General features: G+C 42.4%; 3 protein-coding genes across 3 annotated transcripts; 2 read left to right on the forward strand and 1 right to left on the reverse strand.

Annotated features, from left to right (window-relative positions):
- Positions 1-1,144: 1,144 nt before the first annotated feature.
- LOC124656182 (cell division cycle 20.2, cofactor of APC complex-like) lies at positions 1,145-5,174 on the forward strand. The gene is made up of 5 exons (XM_047194974.1): positions 1,145-1,291; positions 3,286-3,564; positions 3,671-3,940; positions 4,053-4,643; positions 4,738-5,174. Exons 1-5 carry the CDS (start codon positions 1,145-1,147, stop codon positions 4,879-4,881), a joined length of 1,431 nt encoding a protein of 476 aa, XP_047050930.1. The 3' UTR covers positions 4,882-5,174.
- Positions 5,175-12,754: 7,580 nt separating this feature from the next.
- Positions 12,755-17,061, forward strand: LOC124653823 (probable histone acetyltransferase type B catalytic subunit). The gene is made up of 10 exons (XM_047192889.1): positions 12,755-12,836; positions 13,523-13,564; positions 13,994-14,103; positions 14,267-14,335; positions 14,994-15,032; positions 15,120-15,193; positions 15,277-15,343; positions 15,695-15,773; positions 15,844-16,004; positions 16,216-17,061. Exons 1-10 carry the CDS (start codon positions 12,755-12,757, stop codon positions 16,885-16,887), a joined length of 1,395 nt encoding a protein of 464 aa, XP_047048845.1. The 3' UTR covers positions 16,888-17,061.
- A 1,730-nt stretch (positions 17,062-18,791) lies between these two features.
- On the reverse strand, positions 18,792-22,383 carry LOC124651554 (protein transport protein Sec61 subunit alpha-like). The gene is made up of 7 exons (XM_047190622.1): positions 22,281-22,383; positions 21,041-21,388; positions 20,608-20,835; positions 20,167-20,521; positions 19,953-20,077; positions 19,742-19,877; positions 18,792-19,338 (listed from the first exon to the last, which is right to left on the reverse strand). The coding sequence occupies exons 2-7, from the start codon at positions 21,382-21,384 to the stop codon at positions 19,099-19,101; spliced, it is 1,428 nt and encodes a 475-aa protein (XP_047046578.1). The 5' UTR covers positions 21,385-21,388; positions 22,281-22,383; the 3' UTR covers positions 18,792-19,098.
- Positions 22,384-25,438: the final 3,055 nt, after the last annotated feature.

Genomic DNA, 25,438 nt, shown 5'->3' on the forward strand with positions numbered 1-25,438 from the left:
AGCACAGCCGCGTACATCACCAAGAAGGGGCGATGCGGGAGCAACTGCCACGCACAACCACAGCCCGCCTGACTCATCATGGGTCCATATCGGGACTTGGCCGCACCATCTCTGCCAGCAACCGCTCCAAAGGCCGCTGCCGCCACCTGACGCACCGCTTCGATTACCGCTAAGCCGTCACACTACACCACTCCAGGAACTTTGCAGCTTGTCGTTGCCGCAGCACGAACAACCGCCGCGAGAGAGGAGCCCATCCGCGCATAGCGTCCACTGCGAGATCTCCCGCACCACCTTCAAAGGCCAGGGTCGTCGCCACGGCGCGCGAGGTCGGCGGCAACGGCGGAGGGGCGCCAGGGGATGAGGTCTTGTCGGTGGCGTGATTTGTTTTCCCTGAGCCGCGCAAGGTGAGCGACAGAGGTGACTCGCAAGTCAGGACTGGAAGATCCATTTAGTGATTTGATGGAAAAAAAGGCGGCTTGGTTGGAAGAAAAAAATCTCGACCCCTCCCGTTCTACTATTAGTGGCAAGTTTTAGGGCCATTAATAGCAAGTTTTTTTAAAAAAACAGGACTTCATACCGCGGTTCCATTTTTGAAACCAACGTTACTTACAACCATCCAAGTTTTACAGAGCACATAACGACATCTTGGCAAAAGCCTAGAAGTTTTAACGACAACACATCATCACAGACCGAAACACTAGAGGACTTTAAACAGCAGGGAGAAGGGCACATTAATAGTAAGTTTATATACGTGTAATTCGAATTGCGGACCATTTTATTATATTGTTATTATAAAATGAAAATTAATGACGGTTCAATTCAGAATAGGAAGCTGCACTAGCCGTTAAGGGTTCTCTTCGAGCCGAAGGACACGCTAGGGTTCCTATTCCTAAAATACCCCCAATAAAATCCGCCGAAGGTTTTCCGTCAGGAAAAAAAGAGGAAAATCTCCCGAACACCAAACGCCCCCCAATCCTCCCCAAAACCTCGCCGGCGAATTCCTCCGTGCCTCGCAACCCACATCGATCGCCTCCGCACTCCAACACGCTCGACTCTTTCAATTTCCTCAGATCAATTCTTGCATATCGCTGCGCTGCTGGTTGTCCGATCCGTCGGGGGAATTTCTCGTTGTTTTCCCTCGCCCATGGAGGCGGCGGGCTGCAGCTCGTCCCGGCCGCCGAGACGCCGCCGGCCGGAGATGCTTCCGCCGGCGCCTGGATCCGCCGGCCCGAGTAGGCCGTACATGCCGTCCCTCTGCACCAACTCCAAGAACCCGTCCACCAAATGCTACGTGAGTTGCCGCGAAACCCCCCTCTTTTCTTGCCTTCTTTCCTCCGATTCTTGGGGATATTCTTGGTTGCTTCCTTTGTCCGATTCCCCGATGGTTGCCGTGCGCTCGCTCGCTCGTTCTTGATAGGGATCCCGTGCTTGCGTCCTAGTTATCCATGATTAGGCGGTTATTGACGAAATATTTGGTAATTTCCGAAAGAAATATTTGGCGGTTCTTGATGTTCTAGAGCAAATGGTCCGATTAGTGGCTAATTTAGGAAATGCGTGATCGTATCCAAGATATGGATGAGTTAGCAGCTATGAATGCCAAGGAATGTTTTTCTTTTGTTATTATGGGACTCGTGGTGATTGGTAAGAAGTAGTAGTACGATTCTTCCTTCCGAACAAAACTATTTGTGTTTATGCAGTTTCTTGCTCAGGGCTTTTCCTGAAAGGTTTTCTTCTTGAAACACAACGCTATGTGATTTCACAGTTCTAAACCTCAGCGTGATCTCTTGATTTCTTCGCTAGAAATTAATATTTGATGGTTCTTGATGTTCTAGAGCAAATGTCCCAATTAGAGGCTATTTTAGGAAATGTGTGATCGTATCCAAGCTATGGATGAGTTAGCAGTTATGAATTCCAAGGAACTTTTTCTTTTCTTTTGTTGTTATGGGACAGGTGTTGATTGGTAAGAAGTGTGCCTCCTCCTTCTGAACCAGACTATTTGTGTTTATGCATTTCTTGCGCAGGGCTTTTGCTGAAAGGGTTTCTTCTTGAAACACAACGCATGTAATTTGACAGTTGTAATGCTCAGCATGATCTCTTGATTTTTTCCCTGGAAATAATCCATAATATTAGATCTAATCCGTATTGGTATTTTTACCAAAAAAACTATTGAAACTGTATGATAGTGGACCACATGGGGTTACGCATACTACTGTTTCTGTAAAGAGGCTCTTTTTTTCAGCCCTAGATGGTTAATTCGTATATTTTTTTGAGAAGGAATGAATCATTTATAAACTGTAATTTTCTGTTCAAAATTTAATTCCTTTTGTGCAAAAAGGTAGAACATTCCCTACGTCATATAATGCAAGACAAATAGTTAACATATACAAGACGACCCCGTAAGATTGGGTCCAAAAGAGAATAAAAACACAAGGATGTACAAAGAACGGAAATGCTAAAATGGTTACCTTTTGAAATGCAAACATCGCAAAATATTTTGATTATATTTTTATAAAAGGTCAGTATGATTTCTTGATTAGTTCCTAGTTTTAATTGGTCCCATTTGGTGTTTGATAACTATTTCTGAAGATCTACCTGTACTGCTTTAAAATGCAATACTTCCTCTGATCCAAATTACTTGTCACAGATTACAAGTAATTTGGATCAGAGTGACTACTTCCTTTAGGCCTCATTGGTGTTGGTATCATCAATAAGAAACTACTGAATGTGCTTTATTCAGCCCTTGGTATGTCAAATATAAACAATGCATTGGTTCAGTGCATTCGGTTGCGAAAGATTAATCCTTCATAAACTTTAGTTTGTTCTCCTGTGCTCTTCATTTCAAACATGAATTGGTTGTCTGTTATGTTAGCACTGTGGTGTTTATATTTGATACAATTTTATGCATACATTAATATCTATTGTATACTTCTTAATATATATGTTGCTGCACTTACATGTTGAATGCACTGTTTTTATCTGTTTTCCTCAACAGTTCTTACTTTGAGCTTGGTTACTTCACATTAGAATCAGTATGAATCGTTATGTATTTGTGTCGCAGTTGCCTGCTCTGGAAAACTCCGACGGTATCATGTCATGTAATCACACCTCATTTCCTTCGGGTCGTAAATAAAACTTTGCCTCTTTTATGTACCAACTTCCAGCAAACACATCACTGAAATATACCAGGTGTAATGATTCTTAGCTTTCTGAGTAATTGTCTGATTTTACACTAACATTTGAAAAAAATAACATGTCTAATTTGTGTATGAACCTTTATAATGTTAGGGTGACAGATTCATACCAGATAGATCAGCAATGGACATGGACATGGCATATTACCTCCTTACGGAACCTAAGAAGGACCAGGAAAATGAAGGCATGGTACCACCAGCTAAACAAGCATACAGGAGGCTTCTAGCTGAGAAATTCCTGGGCGGCAGAACCAGGATTCTTGCCTTCAGGAACAAGCCACCAGAGCCTCAAGGGATGCTGCAGCAGATTTCAGCCGAAACTCAGACTTCCAGTCAGATCAATCCTGCTAAACAGCACCGAAAGATTCCAAAGGTATGCAAATTGTGTTGCTGTTTGTGGACCTTCTGCCCTTCTGTGTCTTCAGGCAAGTACCATTATTCTATTTGTTACATTGTGCTTAGATTGCCTACTTTTTCAGTTTGCTGAGAGGACGCTAGATGCCCCTGGAGTGGTTGATGATTACTATCTTAACGTGTTGGATTGGGGAAGCAAAAATGTGGTGTCCATTGCCCTTGAGAATACCTTGTACTTGTGGAATTCATCTGATAGCTCAACTTCTGAGCTTGTGACTGTTGACGATGACAATGGTCCCATCACTAGTGTCAGCTGGTCCTGTGAGGGACAACATATTGCCATTGGCCTAAACTCTTCTGACATCCAGCTCTGGGACGCGAGCTCTAGTCGCAAGGTTAGCTCATATTGATACAACACTTGTACTGCATTGTAAACAACATCACTTGTACTGCATTGTACACAACATCAGCTCATACTGATACAAATACATCTCATAAATTTTGCAGCTGAGAACACTCCAAGGTGTCCATGAATCAAGGGTTGGTTCGCTGGCATGGAACAGTAACATCCTGACAACCGGTGGAATGGATGGCAAGATCGTGAACAACGATGTCAGGATGAGATCTCATATTGTTCAGACATACCGAGGGCATGAAGCTGAGGTGTGCGGGCTGAGATGGTCAGGATCTTGTCAGCAATTGGCAAGTGGTGGAAACGACAACCTAGTGCACATATGGGATGCATCGATGGCATCTTCTAATCCATCACTGGGTCATACTAGATGGCTTCACAGGTTTAATGACCACTTGTCTGCAGTGAAAGCTCTTGCCTGGTGTCCATTTCAGAGCAACTTACTTGCCTCTGGTGGTGGTGGAAATGATAGATGCATCAAATTCTGGAACACGCACACAGGTTTATGTTTGAATTCTGTTGATACTGAAGCCCAAGTATGTGCACTAATCTGGAATAAGAATGAGAAAGAGCTACTGAGTGCTTGTGGTTTTATACAAAAACCACTCATTTTATGGAAATACCCATCAATGGTTAAATTGGCTGAACTTGAAGGTCACACTTCTCGTGTCCTCTGCTTGGCACAGGTATGTCTCTCTCTGGTGGCACAGTATAGTGATGATGATTGCTTGCTTATGCTGTTGATGAATGATTCCTTGTTATATTTTTTGTTTGTTGCAGAGCCCTGATGGCAGCACGGTAGCCTCTGTCGCAGCAGATGAGACTCTAAGGTTCTGGAATGTATTTGGAACTTCTGAAGCACTGAAACCTGCAGCCAAGACTGTACACACTGGAATGTTTAATAGTTTCAGCCATATCAGATGAAGTGTGTACAGTAAGGTTTGCTTGAGCTAGGATTGTGGGTAGAAAATCTCCAAATACTATAACAAAGCTTACAAAAGATGCAGTTATTATCTAGTACTTGATCACCATCCATATCTTATGGGAATTGACCAACTTCGAATTGTAACCAGCCAATCTGATGGACAGGGTACTGAAGGTCCGCTTTAGCTCTTGATGCCTCTACTGTCTCATAGTGAATGTTTATACTAATAGACAAATTAGCCATTATTTTGTTCAAGACGTTTATCATGATTTATATCGCTATTTCAAAGCCACCCTAAAAGTCATTCTCCTGCAGCTTGTTCACATCCTTTGTAATGCTCGTCAGTGACCATGGTTCGTTGTCTTGGGTCTTGGGTTGTATTTGCCTATTCTTAGGCTTGTGAGTTTTTCTTCCTATCAAGTATCAACGCACCGAGACGCAGGCTTTGCTGCCTACATGCATATATGTATATGCTTTATCACTTTTTTTTTTTTTTTTGAACACTCCATTTTTATTGATCTAGCAACATCTTACAAAGACAAGCGTGCATTGAGACACGCAAGACATTGAGGTTACACCTGCATTTAGACAAGCTCCATTGTCTGTACGTAAGCATCTGAAACTAAAAGGTCTATTCTGGAGTTTAAGAGCTAATCTAGCATGATGATGTGCTCTGAAATTGTTGCTCCTAGAAATATGAAAGACCTTCGAGGCATCGAAGGAAGAGATAGCTGCCATGTGAGCAAGTTGTGGCCTGATTGTCCAATGTCCTGGAGCGAGATGCAGATCCTGAGCAGCAGCAGCAGTTGCCAAAGTGGCATTGTCCGTTAAGTAGGTTGGTTGCTGAATGTGAAGCAGCTCTACGAGCTGGCTTGCAAGCAACAAACCAAAAGCTTCAGCCTGAATAGCTGATGAGGCTGGCGGTGAGATGGCCGAGATGCAAATCTGGGAGCAAGTCCTATCACCGCAAATCTGCATAAAAATACCTAAACCCGCAGGTGCCGGCTGGCCGTCAAGTCCTGGAGACCAAGCAGCGTCAGAGAAAATGATGGATCCTGATATGGTTGCGATGTTCCTGACTGTAGCCCCTGGTGATGGAGTCATGTGCTGAACGGACGCAACCTGCAGTTGTATGGTATCATCTGATGATGCTTCAGTTGAATTACGATCTTGAAAAGAGTTTGCATCTTCTAATTTGGTTCCCTGGATAATTGCATTTGCTGCCGCGAACACCTGATAAGGACTGCAACGTTTCCTGCAAAAGAGTGCGTTGTTCCGAGCTTTCCAAAGACACCACAAGAAAGTGTATAAAGAAGTGGTATTAATATGTGGGTGCCTTGAATTAATAAGATACTGAATCATGTCAGGAACTGAATGATGATTTGCAGCTATCAGTTCAGTTTTAATATACCAAGGTGAAGAAAACCAAGCTGCCTTAGAAAATGGACAGAGGAAGAGCATGTGCATTTCATCTTCAACGTTACCACATTGAGAGCAATTTTCTTTGATATGTTGAGAGAACTTACTCGCTCTCTTACCAGTAGGAAGAGCTCTCCTAAGAAGTCTCCAGGCAAAAGTCTGAATTCGCGGCGCCATCTGCTTATCTTGCCAGACCTGATTAAGAAGGGCTATGGTTTCCTGCGGAACAATCTTCGGACGTTGTCTTGGAGGAAGCTGCAGATTGTTGAAGCAGTGCCTATATGCACTTTTAGAGGACCAATTACCTGCAGGGGTTAGTGTCCAAACCAAAGTATCTTGTCCAGACGCATTAATTATAGGTGTTTGAAGAATTGCATTTGCGGTTTGTGAAGTGAATAGTGAATTGATTAAGCTAGCATTCCATTGCTTTTGACCAGGAATCCAAAGATCTTTCACTGTAGCAGGATAGCTGAAAGGCTGATCTTGTATAACAAGATGATCATATATGTCTTCCCAACCTAGAAACCAGGGAGAGCTCCAGATCGAGCTGCTACCATCAACAATTTGACAAATGGAGGCAGATACTAAAAGAGGTTTTACCTTGAGAATTGCAGCCCAAAAAGCAGATTTTGGTTTATCTGGCTTGGCTCTCCAGATGGATGTATCATGATGATATTTTGCCTTGAGAATCTGGGCTATTTGGCTTTGTGGCTCCTTTGCTAGTCTCCAAGCTGCCGAGAGGATTAGGCCTTGATTAAGTGCCTGCAAATTTCGAACACCGAGGCCACCAATATTTTTTGCAATACAAACATCAGCCCATGCTCTAAGGCACAAGCTTTTAGTAGTTTGATCATCTCGAACACCTGTCCACCAGAAATTCCTTATGATTGCCGTTAATTTCGAGAGAAATTTCTTTGAGAAAAGGATATTGGACATGTAGTAAACAGGGATGGAAGAGAAGACAGATTTTATAAGGGTTAATCTTGCTGCATGGGATAGTCGGTTGGCTTTGTAGGAAGCAAGCTTGGATTTGAATTTATCATATACAAAGTTGTATGCAGCTGATCTTTCTTTGGAGGGCAAAATAAGCGGGTGGCCTAAATGTACAAAGGAACTGTCAATGTCTGGAGCTGGAAAGATTCTTTTAATATCTTCTTTATCTTGCATAGCAACATTTTTGCTGAATAAGATACCAGATTTACTCCAATTTGGTGTTTGCCCTGATTCATGACAAAAAAGGTCTAAAATATGTACGATAGTATTAGCTTCCTGCACCTCAGCTTTGCCACAAATAATCAAGTCATCTGCAAACATCAAAGAGTGAATAGGTGGGCAATTTGGTCCGAGCGAAATACCCGAGAGATGATTGGCCTGCAGGGCATCCTGTAGCATTAGAGATAACTCATTTACCGCAAGAACAAAGAGATACGGCGACAAAGGACACCCTTGTCTAATTCCTCTAGTACTATTGAATTTCGCAAAAGATTGGCCATTAATGATCACAGAGAACGTCGGCGAGGAAATACATGCATGCACAAGATTTATGAAATGACTTCGTAGTCCTTTTCGAGCAAGGGCCGAGACAATGAAGCACCACTCTATTCTATCAAAAGCTTTGGCAAGGTCAATTTTCAGCATAAAATCAAGGCTTTTCCACGAAGTAAGAGAGAACGAGTGTGCAATTTCTTGAGCCAAAATAATATTATTACTTATGCGTCTACCTTCAATAAAAGCTTGTTGTGAAGGGTGGATGTAATCAGGTAAATGCTCTTTCAATCTGTGGCCAAAGATTTAGCAATGATTTTGTAAACCACGTTACACAAGCTTATGGGTCTAAAGTCAGTAGGAAGTTGGGGAGCAATTTTCTTAGGAATGAGGGCAATTTGAGTATCATTGAGATGAGGTGGTATAATACCAGTGGTGTAGAAGTTTCTTACCAGGTTGGTCACATCATCTCCAATCCAACTCCAAGCCGAAAGGTAGAAACCCACATTGAATCCATCGAGTCCAGGAGAGGCATTCTTCTTCATGGCTTTTAGAATTCCCCATAACTCCCGTTTGTCGGGAATCGAGTTGGTGAAGTCGTTGGTATCTTGCGGCAATGTTGTGTTTAAGTTGGGCCTGTCATTGTTAGTAGAGGAGGAGCGAAAAATAGTCCTAAAATAATTAACAAACTCCTTAGCAATATCATCGTGATCAAACAGACTATTTCCATTAGAGTCTTTAATAGAAACAATACGATTTCGACGGTTACGCTTTTGAACAGCATTGTGAAAGAAGGAAGTGTTCCTGTCACCTTGGGTCGCCCAATGTTTTTTTGCTCGCTGTCTATAGAATTCTGTGAGTTTGGCCAAATTCTCTTCATATTGGGTTACTAGCCTTGCCTGAAGGGAGTGGTCCTGGAGTTCCACTGGCTTCATTTGAATATCATTGATCTGATCTTGAATACAGTCAAGCTGTTGTTGTAGAGGTTTTTTCTTCTTGCACCATTTTTTCAAAGATCCTGCAAGGTTAGTGGTTCTAGCATAGAACGGTTTATTAACCGAAGAGGCCCAAGCATTTTCTCGCAATTCCTTGAAAGTCTTCCTCAAAAGTCCACCGGTTTTCAAATTTAAAATGAAGTTTGGGTCTACGAACCGAGACTCGATGGAAATTAGAATAGGCGCATGATCACTCGGCGAGTGGATGATTGGTAAATTAAACACATTTGTATTAGGATACGGACCACACCATTCTCGCATTAGCTAGACAACGATCAAGCCTCTCAAAGATAGGTGTAGAGGAAAACGCATATTTGTCCAAGTGTAAGCCGGCCCACTAAACCCCAAGTCAAAAAGACCACATTGTTTGACATAGGAATTGATAGCACGCATACGATATCTATTAACATTAATAGAAGTGGTTTCTGCATCAGACATGATATCATTCAAATCACCTATGCATACCACTGGCTTACCTAGGCTTTCATTTACAAAGTTAAAAACATGGTCCCATATCATCCTAGTTTCACGGTGATGGGGATCTCCATAAACACAAGCCAAAGCAAATTCCACATTAGTTGTTCGATTGATAACTAGAGCTAATATCATATAGTGGTTAGAGAACTTGACCGAGACACAAACTTCATCAGTCCAAAGCATCCAAAGCCCGCCCGAACGACCATTGGATGGCACTACATAACTATCGCCAATGCTGAAACGAGAATTAAGATGGGAAGAGTTGTACCTTGATGTTCTTGTTTCTGAAACAAAAGTTATTTGTGCACCTGTGGAGTTCATGAACCTAGCAAGGTATTCCATCTTAGTGGAAATGTCAAGGTTCTTGCCCATACCTCGACAGTTCCAGCCGACGAGCTTCATAGTATCCCGAGATGCCTTAGGTGCTTGCAGCGCTGCCCAATTTTGTTTCCTATTTTCTCTTGACCAATTATTCCGTGTAACCATCGAGTTGTTTCTTTCATCAGTACTATTCTTTCCTTGATTTGGAGGAGTGACAATGACTTCACTGTGACCAAATAACTGGGTTCGAAATCGATGGTGGACACTGTAAGAGGTAGAAGAGCCAGCCGTGGGTCGACACACTCTTCGATCTTCAACTGCAGTGGGGGCAGCCAGGATGTGCAAATTTTCATATGCGTCATCCAAATCAGCTTCTGGAGGTCGGTGTCCTGAAGTGCCGGCTGCATCGGGTGGCTCTCCGAGCAAGTTCGACATGAGCGCCACCTGCAGATGCAACGTGGGAGGGGGCGCAGACGAGGAAGTTTGGCTTCTTGTCAGGTTTAGAATCGGGGTTGACCTCAGCTCCCTCGTGTGTTGTCCACACATAGCAGAGGTAGGAGCACGAAGTGTACACAGACGGTAGCAAGCTGTTGGTGCGTAGCTAGGAAACGAAGAAGATCTGACGAGGAACACTACTATATTCCAGGAGAGAGCCTCAAACGTACGATTCAATTCGAAATAGAGCAGATCCGACGAAATAGGGGCTGGGGAAGAAGGGATTTGGGGATTTCTTTGGGTGTGGCTCAAAAGAAAAAAGGGGATCAAATTGGGGGAGGAGCAGCACGTGGAGATAGAGGAGCTGGGCAAGGAGAAGGAGAAACAGGGAGATGTTGTTCTGGGGAAAAAAGAAAGCGTACTCACCAAGATGGATTGAGGAGGAAGAAGAGAAGAACGGCATCACTCCAATCGCCGGCATATCGCCATCAGTCGCCACCGCTGGGCAAGAACTCCCTTTTTGTATCCTTCAGTTGTTCATTCGCTTTATCACTTTTGAATGGTGACTTTTGAAATGTCTTGAATACTTTAATGTAATATTTACCTTCAGAAAATTGCAGTTGTTTTCTCGTATGCATTTATCTTCAATGTGGTACTATAATAATCATGAGTAACAACAATGGCTTGAAATAACAGTAGAGAAATTTTGTTGTTTTCCACAGGATTACTGTTTTCTGTTCTCATTCTTTTTTACAGTAAAAGGTGTAGCTGGCTTTGGCTATAAAGATGTGAAATGGTGTATAAATCCTGTTCTTTCGTAGTGATGATGACAGTAGTAGGGACTTGAGGAACTGACTGTTCATTTTTGTCTGAGTCCTGGTGGCAATGGAAAACCTGTGTATAAAATTCTCTCGCTGACTTAGTGCTGGTGCCTCAGGGGCTGATCTTGAGATGTACTCCCTTTGTCTCATAATATGATGTTATTACAACCAATATGCTCCTATATTGGTTGTAATAACATCTTATACTATAGGACTGAGAGAGTAGATAGTATGTATTTTTTGGGATGATTATTTGTTGATGATTTACAAACCGAAGCTTTCCTTCTGTTTCATATGTTGCAACTAGAGAGGTTACTGTGAGATGATCGTTCCGTATTGCTGTTTCTTACAACATATATTGGCAGTTATAGACCCTTCGGATTGTAGACATCTATGCAAGGAAATGGCGTCATCTGTGAGTGAAAGTTACGCTAGTTGCTTTTTTTATCTCCTTATATAAGCTCTTCAATTAGCTCTGCTTAACCAGACGGGTAAAATGTACTTTTTCCTGTCCTATGACTGTCATGTTCAAGAAGCAAAACAGAGTGTATTCTGCTCCCATGCCTGGTGGGCTTGTCTCGTCGTCGTGCAGCTTGTGTTACAGTAGTGTACTTCTCTATGTCGTGACCCAACACGTCTCGACAAATACATGCGAATCTCGATAAATTGGAGTCACATACTTCCAGACGAAGGGAGTAGGTTTGTTAATTAGGTGGCATTCTCTCTGTCGCCGGTCTGGGGTTGTTGAGCGCTGCCAGCAAGGAAGAGTTTCTTTGGGCTACATGAGACATTGTGTGGATAAAAACAAGGTTTGGCGTGCTTGGGAAAATAACAATCTCACCAAATGTGTTTTAACTTTGTCAAAAATTGGATGTATTTAGACACTATCTAGTAATTAGATACATCCAAATTTTAATAAAGCTGAGACAATTTTGTGGGGTGGAGGGATTATCTTGATTGTTCTTTGGTTGCTCAGATGATCCAAACAAGTAGAGACGACAGCCGACGACTGAAAATACACGATTGTTCGAGTGAGGTGTATGCTATGATATCTGTCACCAGGGGAGAAGATCAAGATAATCTGCATTAACGTTGCTCATAGTGTAGCTCTACTTGTAGTAGGAGAGAATCTCAAGTTGAGGGGTTAATCGTTCTAGTTTGAAGGACAAGTTGCGTTCTTGTTGCAAAATGGTTGTTTCTCGCCCACTGCTGTTAAGTCCCCTGGATAACGAAAATGTTGGATCTAACTAATGAAGAACAGATGGTGGATTTTCATCCCAAAAGAGCCAACAATATATGAAATATATGACACAAAAATCATACCATTGGAAACCGGTAAGGAGGCATGCCCCCGGACACGCATCACGAATCACGAATCAACCGATGCGAGAGGTCACCACGTCAAAAGGTCACGCCACCACCAAAAGCCCACCATCGCCCTCGTTCATAGTAGCCTCATGCCTACATCACCAGTGGCAGCCGGTGGCGGTGCTAGACCCGATATTGTTAAGGTCTTGTTCGTTTAGGTGAGATTTTTGGTGGACTGAAGGGGATAAAAGTGGTATTAAAACCCTTGCAAGTCTCAATTCCTCCGATATACTTCAATCCACTTGAGGTGGGGATTAGCCGAACACGGCCTAAGTGGGCGGATCTCTCCTTCGATGTGGGCCATCCATCCAAGATCGCACGGCTAGAGTTGCAGGTTACCAATATGTCCTTGGCTAAGAAGAAATAATTCCTATTGTACCCCTGGGTAGCCTCACTTGTCGCTCACACAAGACACAAGACTCACACCACTCGCTCCCCACAGCAATTCCCCATTTCCCGCCTCCACCTTCCCCAATCTCCCGCCTCTTCTCCTCCCTTAAAACCCCAAACCCTAGCCCGCCCGCCCCGCCACCAGATCGACCGGACTACCCATGGCGCTCAAGCAGAAGGGGAGCGCCGCCGCCGCCGCCGCTGACGGCAACAAGCGCCGCCGCGTGGGCTTCGCCGGCATCGGTACCCAACCCCGGCCTTCCCCGCCTCCTCCCCCGATTCGTAGATTTGGTTTCGCTTATGCTGCGGCTGGTGGTCCTGTTAGATCCTGGGGGGCTCTCGTGTAGGCTCGTTGCGGCGGGGTCTGGCGTAGGGACGCACGCGGGGTCACTGATCTGAGGCGGGGGTGGCCTCGACTTGAGCTGTTTCTGCTGCTGGATTCGTGCTCCGTTGGGTTCAGACGGAGTGGCCTTTCCTCTGATGGGCAGTATCAAGTGTGGGATTTCCTTAAAATGTTCTGTGTTAGTCAACAGGGGTAGTTGATTTTGCATAAGTGCACAATTGATTGGTGCTTGCTTGTGGAGCTGTTGATCTGGTTATTTTTGCACGGTCACTTACATCCTGTGGAAGGATTAAGATGCTCACTGCAGTTCAGAGAGAACTTTGTATCTTCGCTAGTTTGCTTACGGAATTGCAAGCTGTTTGATCTGTTAATTATGCTGATGAGAGGTCCAACAAATTGGCCTGTAGAAACAGGGAGGACAGTAACTCCTTCCAAATTCTATTGGTCTTGTAGAGCTACAGTTTGCCTGTGTTGTTTATGATGTAAATGTGTTAATCTTCTGACATTTATTTTGTTGCTTTACGTTTTTTTTTTTGCATAGGTACATGGCCAAATTTAACGTAATCTCTTTTTATATGTTCTGCAGATGCTGGAACTGAGGCAAATGATTGCATGCAAGTGTTTATCGGTATGGAATTGCCTTCCTAGTCTTACCTAATCTGAAATATTTTGGTCGCAAGCATTAGCATTTTTTCGAATTTTCTGTTGTGCAAATCTGCACTAGCTTATATAGCAGGGAATTGCAGCTCAGAATTTGTAGCAACAACTATCTTAGTCTATTGCCACTTAAGAGAGAGATACATCCTTGGAGTAGAGTTATAAGTAATAACAAAATATTTTGCTGTACCAAAGTTGAGGTGAAAACGTTACATAGTGTAAAGAAGAATCGTGTAACATAATGCTAAATTATGCGCTGTTCATGCTTAGTTACAAGTTTTAATTAACTGTAAGCAAACAATTATACCTGTCAGTTCTGGAACGGAACTCAATGAACATATAATACAGTTATCTGTGTTCTTCAGTTTTTTAATGTATTTTGCTGTTGGCATGACTGCAGCAAGAAATTCTGATGATGTGGGCTCAGAAGACAGCATTTCTCTAGAGCCATTTGACCTAAATCATTTCTTTGGTGAAGATGGCAAGATATATGGCTACACAGATCTCAAGGTAGAAAACAAATTAGTAGATTTATCTTTCCGTAGATAATTTTAATGATGAAATAACAGGCTCTACAATCCCTGTGTTCTTTTTATTTATGTTTGTATCTTTGACACGCTTGTTATTTGCAATATGGAATCCTTGTTTATGTCTGATATCTCAATTGGTGCAGATCAACGTGTGGATAAGTGCTATATCATTGCATGCGTATGCTGAGATTTCGTTCAAGGAAACATCTGACGTGAGTACTTGTTTTTCTAAAATTTATTTTTACAAGTATTGGTTATTCTGTCGTGATATTATGAGACTATTTTACGTTCACGTGTCCTGAATCTTAACTTTGTCTGCACAGAACTACAGATAATCTCTACTTTTTTGTTACGCTCGTGATTACTGTTTGTTGCAATCTGTTTCTTATTTATATGCATGTAGTATGGTTAGTGGTAACCATTTGTTATAATATAAACATTAAGCATTTGGTTTTTATTGCTAAAATATGCTTCCTATCACAAATAGCATATTAGCATGATGTGGTTAATCATTTAAATGTTTATAGCTGGCACCACCTCTTCGATAATTTCCACTTGCAAACATTGTGAAATATCATGTAGATATTTTGGTGTTGCCACTTTTAATTGCGTGCATTTGCCATGCGTTTTTACATGAGTTTGCTAAAATAGAAATCTTGTTTTTTCATAGCACTCATCTTGTTTAACCACTAACCATCAGCATGACAACTTTAATTTCTTACACTAATGATTCTGTATAGTGTATACTGTTATCCGACTTAATCTTGAGTCTGGAACTTCACATTTATTTTGTCAGTAATGGTAACTAACTAACCATATCCTGATTTTCTCAAGCCATCAAATAACATATAATTGATTAATTTCTTTCAGGGAGGGAAAGGAATCACAGATCTAAAACCTGTCCTTCAGGTAAAGGTCTATTTGTGTAGAATGCCTTTCAATAGAAGAAACTTCCACATGCATGACTTTGTAATATTCATTTGCTCTTTTTGACAGAACATTTTTGGGGAAAACCTAGTAGAAAAGGATGAACTTCTGGAAACATTCTCAAAGGAATGTGACTATATAAGGTACCTTTATTTACAGATCCCAACAGCTGCATTTCTGTATTACTTCTGGAGTCAGGGTGGGACTTATTTTTTCATCTGTGCAGTGATGTTGTGAAGAATGGTACCCCTATTAAACATTATGCCTCGGACGAAGATGATTTGGCAGTTGAGGTAGGTATTCTTTTTGAACTGCCAGATGAGTGATTTGATTGATGACATTTTGTTGACTTGGTTCTTAAACTTAGCTCATAAATGAAGTTCTTTAAAGAGATGTTTACCTATCAAGATCTATTACTTAGTATATTAAGATGCAGTTTTGCATTGATGCTTCTGCAGAGTAAATGTTCATGTGATTGCGAGAATATTACTTCTCCAGTTTCAGAATTCTGTGTGGATATCTAGTTTAGATCTAAACTAGTTGCATTCAAACTGTTGCCATCCTCCTTTTGTTTTATTTGAGATATTAACATACTCATTTAGGGCTGCTTTTGTCCTGAGTTTGATCTGCTTTTTTGTTTCTAGATTGTTCGAGTTGAACTCCAAGGTGCTGCTGCATTTCTTTATTCCCGTCTGATATCACTTGTTCTGCTTCTGGTTGAAGGTAACTGAAAGGTTTAGAGTATAGTGGTCAAATCAGTTTGGAGCCTTCTTCTAACACCATTGCACTCTAGGTTCCACACCTATAGATATCACAGAACATGGATGGGAAATGCTCCTTGTAGTGAAGAAGGCAGCACTGGAGTCATCTGCTTCAAAATATCAGTTACTAGGCTTTGCAGCCTTCCATCATTTTTATCGTTACCCTGAGAGCACGCGCTTGCGTATAAGTCAGGTTGGACCCCTATTGCATCTTGAACTGTCTATTTCATGTGTCTGCACTATTTCTGTTATATATGTAGTCATTTTCTTTGAAGCAAGCTTATATATTCTGTTACATCAGATGTTTGACCTACTTCAACATAATTGCATAAGCTTATTTTTGGGAAGTAAAGTGGTTGTCCTGCTTTGGATGTTCTGCTGATATGTTACTTTTGCTTTCACAGATACTGGTCTTGCCACCTTATCAGGGTGAAGGCTACGGGCGTTGTCTTCTCGAGTCCATCAATTCCATCGCAGAATCTGAGAACATATATGATGTAACCATAGAAGACCCTTCTGATTATCTGCAGTATGTACGTTCGTCCATCGACTGTCTCCGTCTTCTCACCTTTGAGCCAATCAAGCCTGCTCTTGGTGACATGATCTTGTCCCTGGAGGGGACCAACCTGTCAAAAAGGACCGGCAGTTTGACAATGGCTCCACCGACTGACCTGGCTGAGACTGTACGACTGAAGCTGAAGATCAACAAGAAGCAGTTCCTGCGGTGCTGGGAGATCCTGATCTATGTACACCTTGATTCCGAGGACCGCAAGTGCATTGACAACTTCAGGGCCTGCATCTACGACCGCACCAAGGGCGAGTTGCTTGGTGGTGCCTCTGGAACCAACGGGAAGCGGCTTGTCCAAATGGCAACTAGTTTTGATGAGGAATCATCATTTGCTGTGTACTGGACAAAGGAGGGTGCAGACTCAGATGATCAGACGGTCGAGCAGCAGCCAGAAGATCTCAAGACTCAGGAGGAGCAGCTGAATGAGCTGGTGGAAAACCAGATTGATGAGATCGTTGAGGTCGCCAAGAACGTTAGATCACGTGGCAAGGATAAGTTGACGGCTTGATCGTGTGAGCTAGGTTCTTCGCTTGGTGAAAGATCATCTGTAGCTCGAGGATAGATAGTGGAAAAAATGTTAACGGGAGGTTATTTCGATGTGGAGAATTGTGTCATTCAGACTTTTTGACCAGAATGTTATATTATTATGCTTCTGCTTCAACTTTGTAAGAATGCGGTGACACCTCATGTTATTTTAATCACCTGTTGGAAAACAATTAAATATAACTGCAACATGCTAGTATCATACTACCTCTCCCTCTATCCTGTGAAAGTTAACTTATATTTATCTAAATTTAGATACATTTAGACATTATTTAGTGTGTGAATACATCTAAATTTAGACAAATTTAAGATTTTAAGGTAAGTTTCATGAGATGGAGGGTATAGTATTGAAAAAGCAACGGCATTGGTATCTAAATTTCGATGTTCATAGCAAAAAGTGTTTTTGACTCCCGAGCTCCAGTGCTCTTGCCATTTAAAAAAATTAAAAGATATTTTTACAACTTACCAAAAAATCTGAAAATAATTTTGGGGACTTTCAATGATACATCTCATGTAAAATCTCAACCCTAAATTCGTTTTATTTTGTGCTAGACAAGAATGACAAAATCTGATATGTTTTTAGAGATTTGAAAATGACTACTCAGATCTACACTTTTGTCATTTTTGTGTAGATCAGAATATAAAGTATTCGAAGTTGATATTTTACAAGTTTGTGGAATACAACATTGACTATATACAGATTTATTTTCGGATTTGTTTGAAGCTTAAAAATATGATTTTTTATTTTTTTAAAGAAACAGGGCCCATGTGCACCAATCTCGTCCTGTATATAGTTACTAATCTAAGACATGTTTCATGGGAGTAGAGGACCGAGCGAGTACTTCCTCTAAGTTACTGATTTAGTACTTTCTCTGCTCTAAAATAAGTGTCAACAATTTTTACTCCCAAACTAAGACATTTATTTAGCACTGAGGGAGCACAACTTCAGCTACACGTGATGCGTCGCACTGGAAATTTAGGAGGTGGCGTTTTGGCTCATAGGAGCAAATGCTCCTATTATACAAAATAATTAAAAAACAATTTTAAAAATGTCAAAAAATTCTGACATAATTTTTTTGTTGTACATCGTGACATTCTATGTTAGTGCACAAGTTTTCATGGAGAAACAACATTTTATGTGGCGTGTACAAAAAAGATAAAAAAATGTCCTATACATAGTCGTGTTATAGCATCAAAATTTGTCTTTTTTACTGGAGCCACAAATTTTTATAGTTTTTTTTGAAAACTTGTGTACGAACATAAAATATGTAGATGTACATGAAATTTTTTAGTTTAGAATTTTTTGACACTTCGAAATGTAGATTCACACAATGGGAGCAAATGCTCCTATGAGCCAAAGTGAATATCCCCTTAAGTTTTACTAAATTTGGATGTATCTAGACCCGATTTAGTATATACATCCCAATTTTGACAAAATTGAAACATCCTTTTTTGGACGGATGAATATTACAGTAGCAAAAAGTCTATATAGGCTCTGAAGTGCTCTCTGATTAGTAAGGCTTTTAATTAATTGCTCAAGTACTTGACTCTTATTATTACAGTAGCAAAAAGTCTATATAGGCTCTGAAGTGCTCCGTGATTAGTAAGGCTCTTAATTAATTGCTCGAGTACTTGACTCTTTATTTCTTTTTATTTACATGGTGGTTACATTTGACTGTTCGTTCATCTAAAGGACATCACCTCAATGTGACAACAGCTAAATGTTGAAAAGAAAAACGAAACCAGATAAGAGCAAAGAGCAACAACAATTTTCAGAACATGAGATAAATATCACAGGTGTCTTGCAAATCGCAAAAAAACTGCATTACTTCATAGTTCAATGTATCAGAGAGATTAACAAGGGTCACAAGCAAAAAAGAAACATATACTCAGCTCTGGATAACTAAATTGATCCCAAAACATTCAGTTGCTATAGTCAAAAGACATGAGAAGGCTACAAAGATGGTCGATGGTGGCCATGTCCGTCCTTGGACAGGTCCGCCACCAAACTGGCCTGAGAATGCACGCAGCATCTACAAATTTCTCAACTGTAAATAAGTCGGGCAGCCTAAACATAATTTAAGATCTCCAGTTACAACCACAACAGCCAGCCAAGAAGTACTAAGACCGTCGAGAAGACTGAGCTGCAGCCATAACATGCCCCCAAAGCTATGAATCAAAAACCAAAGAAACCAAGCTCTGTCGCTCTTTCCTTCTCAAAGGTCTCGAAGTATTGGTAGATGATGGTAACGGCCAGCAGTATACCGGTTCCTGAACCGATAGCACCCATGAAATCAGCCAGAACAGTCAACGCGCCAATGCATACTCCACCAAATGCAGCAGCAGTAGGGATGTATCTGTTCAACTCCTTCTGCAAGTTTGACTCACGATGGCCTGGCATCACCATTTGTTGTTCCTGTTCAATTACACAATGATTAAATACAAGTTTTTGCAAACTGGACTACATTACCAAGAACAGACAACAAAACACCGCAATTTAACACTTGTGTCCATATTAGCAAAATACAATTGGAACAACTGAGCAACCTACAGGAAAACAAACTAGTTCTACAGACAGACAGTAATGTCTTATTACTGGATCATATACCAAAATAATTGATGTTTAAATTTGCATAGTATCATACAAATATTTGGAGTTCTATATGCACAGATTTCAGAATTTGGAAACTTGCCACCTTACATGAAAATAGACATCTAACGCACATAATATTATTATGACTTGTGAGATATGATACATCATAAATGCAAAAAGGAACAGCAACTAGACAAGACAAATACTGTATGTGCGCTGTGTTTACCTTGAGCTGCTTAGCAACATCCTTGGCCGATGAACCAGAAACTTCAATCCATGTTTTTGAGAAGAGAGCACATGCTGACAGCATGAAGACCACATAGAACAATGCATGGAATGGATTCGCCAGAATATCAGCCAAACTGCAGTTGTCAACATGGTAAGTAAACCTAGACAACAAAATGGAAAAGGAAGGTGCCAAGAAATGAATTATTCACCTGGATGGTGCTGTCACATAGTAAGCAAGACCACCAACAGGGATAGAATGACCAGAGTATTCAGATTCCTTCCAGATGCCGAGAAGGTTAACCAGGAAATTTCCACTGTACTTCCTGTACAGAAGCTGCAATAAACAATTAAAACAAGTCAGCACCTAACCATGCATGCAAGTGATTACAATAATTGGTACAGCTCTCAAACTGAATCCTGTACCTGGGAAATGAAGTACAGGTTGGTAATCAGTGCAGAGTGCAGAATGATGGGCATGTTGGAAGTGTAGAACAGCTTGATTGGGTATGAGCCTTGCTGCCCACGAGCATTCTTTGATCTCACTGGAAGCACAACACGGAAGCCTTGGAAATAGATAACTATGAGGAAGACCAATACAGTAGCAAGCAAATTGGTCACATTTGGCAGATTCTGACGGTAGAAAGCCTCTCGTAGGGCACGGACTTTATCAGACCGAGTAATCAACAGATGGAACAATGCAATGACAGCCCCTTCAAATTCAGCACCACGTCCACTGTTGATGGTTGTGGGGCTGAACGCCTTCCAGATGATGTTCTCACTGCATAACAGCAAATTCACCATAAGCCAACTGGCAATGGAACAACACATGAATAAATAAGAAAAATGAAGTTCAGTATTGCTTACCAGATGTTGGTAGCAATGAACAGAGAAATGCCAGAACCCAAACCATAGCCCTTCTGGAGAAGTTCATCTAGACAGATGACAATGATGCCAGCAAAGAAAAGCTGAAGGATAATGAGAATAGCATTGCCAGTTCCAAGTTGGCTCACACTGCCATACATTCCAGAGAGAACATATGCCACAGCTTCCCCAATGGCAATCAGGATGCCAAGCAACTTCTGTGCACCATTCCTGAGTAAAGAAGTAGAGCATTCATCAGAATAGTACTGGATATATTATGACATGAATGAGCAAGCTTTGCATTCACTGCCAATTCAGTGCACGAATGAAAAACTACATATAAATGAGACTATGGACACAATAATACTCCTGAACATTTATAACTTCAGTGAGAAAATTAAATCACACAATTATGAAATTCCAAACAAATACTTACAGGAGAGCACGATCCTCTCTCACACTGTTGTCAACTTCAATAATCTTGGATCCCACCAGAAGTTGCATGACCATTCCAGACGTCACAATTGGGGTGATACCCAGCTCCATGACAGTACCACGGTTTGAGGCAAGGATAACACGCATCCAGTAGAAAGGATCTGCTCCAGTAGTTGAGTGGATGCCATAGAGCGGGAGCTGACTGCACACCAGGAAGATGAAGAGAGAAATGACGGTGTAGATGACTTTTTCCCTGAATGGTATCTTCCTGTCAGCACTCTGCACTTCAGGCAGGAAGGCCAGGAAGGGCCTGACGAGATGCAGCACGCGGAAGCCGCCAGCCATGTTTCTGTGTACACCAAAAGAAAACATATCAGCGTTATGTACAGCAATTCACATGGATAAACTGAAAACATCAAATAACACGGTAAATGTCACAGCAATTCACATTTGGCTTAAACATAAGTGAAGCTACCTAGACATGCAGACATGTGTAAAATCAAAACAAAACTTGACCACATAAATCAACCGGGCTCGTTATATTCAAAATGTACAGGAGTTCTATTTCAGGTCATTTGTACCGCAATAAAATGAGAAACTGTTAGCTTTCTCATTAATACTTGATGACAGCTATATTTCAGTTCAGACAATTCGAGCAGGGCTATCTACCTAAAGCTAAAATACAAGGGAACAGACAGTTTGCAGATGCTTACAAATTCTCTCGCCTATCTACAAAGCGTCCCAATTACAACTCTCGGATATTAATTGGGTGAACTAGCTTGGATCACGAACCAATTTAGCTAGTATATTCCTTGCAAACTACTACACGACAAGCCAGCTGACAGAACCAACGCTTTGCTTAAACCCATGTATCAATCAAGTGCGCCAAAAATAGGAGACTCGACGAGATCAAGCACAGATCCACCAACGAAACATCACATCGCATCATTCGCACCGACCAAATATCGCCGTCGATTAACGACTCCGGCGAACGTAGGAGCGCCCATGCAACGGTCGCGGCATCCTAGATTCGCATGGATCTGGACGGCTCACCCACCTACCAAGCCAGCCGGCCGCATCACCTCGAGAGGCTAAGCACGGATGCACGGCTCAGCGCTAGGCGAATTCCGACACGGATCGAGCAGAGAAAAACAGCACGCGACACAGATCTGCGCGCGAATCGGGAAGGGACAGGGATCGCGGGATCGGCGCGAGATCCGGGCGGGGACGGGGGGTGTTACCTGGCCGCGGACGCCGCCGGCGAGGCGGGCGGGAAGGTTCGCCGCGGGCGGGCGGGCGTCGAACCCTAGGGAGGGAGGCGGGAGGGAGGCGGACGGCGAGAGGGAAGCTACGGAGAGAGAAGGATGGAGAGAGCGGTGGGTAATTAATAGCGGGGAGTTGAGAGAGATCTGAAGAGGATGGGGACGAAGCCGACCACGGGTTCCAGTCGCTGCGGCTGGGCCCGGGCGGGGGCGCGGAGGCGTGTGGGCCGTCGGATCTGGATCGATCGGTGGATGATAGGTCTCTGTGACGTGGAACCGGGATTGGGATGGCCACGTCACCGGGATTGGCAGAGCCCGCAGGCCAGTGAGGGATCCGGTCCCACCGCCGCAGGGGCCACCGGGCCAGGACAGGTTTATATAGCTCGGAGATTGAAATTTTGCCAACGTTGGATGGAGGTCGTGAATGAAAGCTGCTACAAGGGTTTGGCGAGCTCATGCGCGGTGAACAATGTCTTGGGCCCGGGATTTTTTGACAAAATTGTTTTTCATAATTTTCCAGTGTTTTTCTTGATAACTTCTTATCGTAGTAATTTATTAGTAGAAATTCTCGGCTCTGCATTGCATTCCTGTTCTTCCAGAGGGTATACGCCGTCATGTAGACCAGACCATCAAAGCATCTTCTGTCCGCTACTCTGAATCTTTGTCTCTCCGTAACCCACCAATCCACCGCAGTGGTTGTTGGCCGTGGGCACCTGGAAGTTCAGCCCTAGGGCACATCCGCAGCGGTGCCAGGTTTCCCTAGCCACCACACACTGGAGGATGATGTGGTCTGCCGTGTCCGGCCTCCTCCTGGTCGCACACAAAGCATGCCGAAGAATACTGCTGAAGTGCAAATTTGGCTCGCCTGTCCGAAGTCTAGATCCTTCTCTGCGCCGTCAGCCAGTTGAACAACTTGCTCTTTGGGAAGCATTACTTCTCCAAATTGCCTCCCCGAGCTGGGACCTCTCGCTCCCATGCATGAACATGCTATAGGTGGACTTAGCGCTATACTTCCCCGAGCTTGACCATGGCCAGGAGAAGACATCAGGGGCGTTCCCGTCGCGCTGAATGTTGCTAACCGCGAGCCATAGCGCAATCCGCCAGCTCTCGGTCAGGACCATGACACAATTGATCTTGGAGGAGTGTAGCTACATCTCGACTAGGTTTAGGGTAGCTGATGGTCGGAGTCCTAGATAATGGGTGAGTAGAGTAGCCTTTTTGTTTCCTGGAGTTGCTGGCACCCTCTGTTCGCAGTAGGAGCCTCTCTTGTACATATCATTCTGCCTTCTATAAAATTATGGTACGCGTTCGCATACTCTCAAAAAAAGAAAAAGAAAAGAAATTCTCGGCTCTGGAAAAAAACAGCAGCAATTTTATCAGTGAAGATCTTCAACTTCGTCGAGAGTAATTTCCCGATCTTTATTGTTTAATAGTCATTTTTAAGGGTCGTTAAGTACCTGCATTATCTCAAAAGTAATTTATCGGTACAAATATTTAGCTTCAACAATAGCTTGTCGGTCTATCTGAACAGTAATAACAGCTGCATCCCTTTATATGCGTATTGTATCGGCTATCCCTAGTTCTAGCCACGTACAAGAACCAATGCAAAATAATTATCATGCTTAAACTTCATATAATTTTACCAACTTAATTGTAACATGTAAACTTGAGATCTCATGTATCGACGACCCTAGAAGTTCATATGCCGGTGAATAGCATGATGAGTTTGGTTAATCAGTATGAAACACCCAATGTTAGAAACTTCAATGTCATGCAAGAGGGCGTTTTACATTTTTATTCACCGGCAAATAACTTGCAATATGTTGATTCACCTTCGCACATGCCGGTGGACAAAGGATCTCAACCATTATATGATGCGCCTCATTTAGTAATTTTTTAGCACCACATGCTACTAGTGATATCCATAATTCGGCTCCGCACCTTCACAATAGTTTTAGCCAAATAAGTGAAAAATCAACAGGAGCTCATGTGACTTGGTCAAGTACTGCAACCTATAGTACCTCCCTTGCACAATTGCAGATTTTCACTAGCACCCAAGTCTCATTGCCAAAAGAATCTGAAAATGTTGGGGGAAAGCCTATCTAAAGTGGGCTAAGGAGAAATTTATGACTCATTCGAACAAAAATCAATCCAAAGAATAACGTCGATAACATCATCACATTTGATGATCTATCGGAGGAACAACGTCTAGCCTAATCTCAAGGAGGAGCATGAAAAAAAAGCATTTGATGCATCTAAAATGCATTTATGATCTTTGTAGTTTATTGTGCCATATTCCATCATAATTGATTCGTATAAGTGGTTATGATCATGATTTAGAATAATTTAGTGGATTTTTCTAAAATATCCCTTTTATTTGTATTATAACCCTGCAGGAAAACCCTATTTTTACCTATTTTAACATTCATGGACCTTCACGGACTCTGAAGGACATAAGATTTTTTCTACCGATTTTTTTTTGGAAAAAATACTTGGTGCACTTGAACCCCACCTGGCCAGCCAGAGGTCAAAAAGAGGGCAAATGGAGTGGGGTGATACCCCCTGCGCACCATGGGGCCCACTTCCCCATCCTAGCTCCGATGTTGTCGGGTTTTTTGCCCTTGGACTCATCTTGACCTAAAAATGTCTATATATACAACCGTCTTCGCGGTCAGGAAGCATGGCACACCACAGAACACAAAATAGAGGAGGTATAGTGAATATTGGTGGGGAAACACCATCAGAGCGTTGTTGCTTCACGACTCCAACCTCTCCAACATCTCCTTGATTTGCATGATGAAGAGGGAGTAGTCCATCCCTAGACTTTGGGTTTGTGGAAGTAGCTTGTTCTATCGCTCTCTCTCTCATGTTGTCGTCGTGGTGAACATACATGTGCCATGGGTAGGCTTATGTTGTGGCTAAATGTGCACCGAGGGATCCGGAGGAGGGGGAGATTAAGGATAAACTCACACAAACACACACGAGACACATGATCTACCTAGGTTCATGTGGTGACCCTGCATACCACTGCATGTTGTAGTATGCCAGTCGTTGATATAACATTCACGAAGTACCATTTCGCAAATATTACATCCCTCGAGTAGTACAACGGAACATAGCAAGGTCCATAACTCATT

This window comes from Lolium rigidum, chromosome 5, assembly GCF_022539505.1.
Source record: "Lolium rigidum isolate FL_2022 chromosome 5, APGP_CSIRO_Lrig_0.1, whole genome shotgun sequence".
Taxonomy (NCBI): Eukaryota; Viridiplantae; Streptophyta; class Magnoliopsida; order Poales; family Poaceae; genus Lolium; species Lolium rigidum.

Coding starts and splice junctions, on each gene's coding strand:
- LOC124651554 (XM_047190622.1), bottom strand. CDS start 21,384: ATGGCTGGCGGCTTCCGCGTGCTGCATCTCGTCAGGCCCTTCCTGGCC. Junction 20,078..20,166: donor ACCTGTACTTCATTTCCCAG/GTACAGGATTCA, acceptor TGTTTATTGCAG/CTTCTGTACAGGAAGTACAG. Junction 19,339..19,741: donor ATGTTGCTAAGCAGCTCAAG/GTAAACACAGCG, acceptor GTAATTGAACAG/GAACAACAAATGGTGATGCC.
- LOC124656182 (XM_047194974.1), top strand. CDS start 1,145: ATGGAGGCGGCGGGCTGCAGCTCGTCCCGGCCGCCGAGACGCCGCCGG. Junction 1,292..3,285: donor ACCCGTCCACCAAATGCTAC/GTGAGTTGCCGC, acceptor TTATAATGTTAG/GGTGACAGATTCATACCAGA. Junction 3,565..3,670: donor AGCACCGAAAGATTCCAAAG/GTATGCAAATTG, acceptor CTACTTTTTCAG/TTTGCTGAGAGGACGCTAGA.
- LOC124653823 (XM_047192889.1), top strand. CDS start 12,755: ATGGCGCTCAAGCAGAAGGGGAGCGCCGCCGCCGCCGCCGCTGACGGC. Junction 15,194..15,276: donor AAGGAATGTGACTATATAAG/GTACCTTTATTT, acceptor TCATCTGTGCAG/TGATGTTGTGAAGAATGGTA. Junction 15,774..15,843: donor TGTTCTGCTTCTGGTTGAAG/GTAACTGAAAGG, acceptor ATTGCACTCTAG/GTTCCACACCTATAGATATC.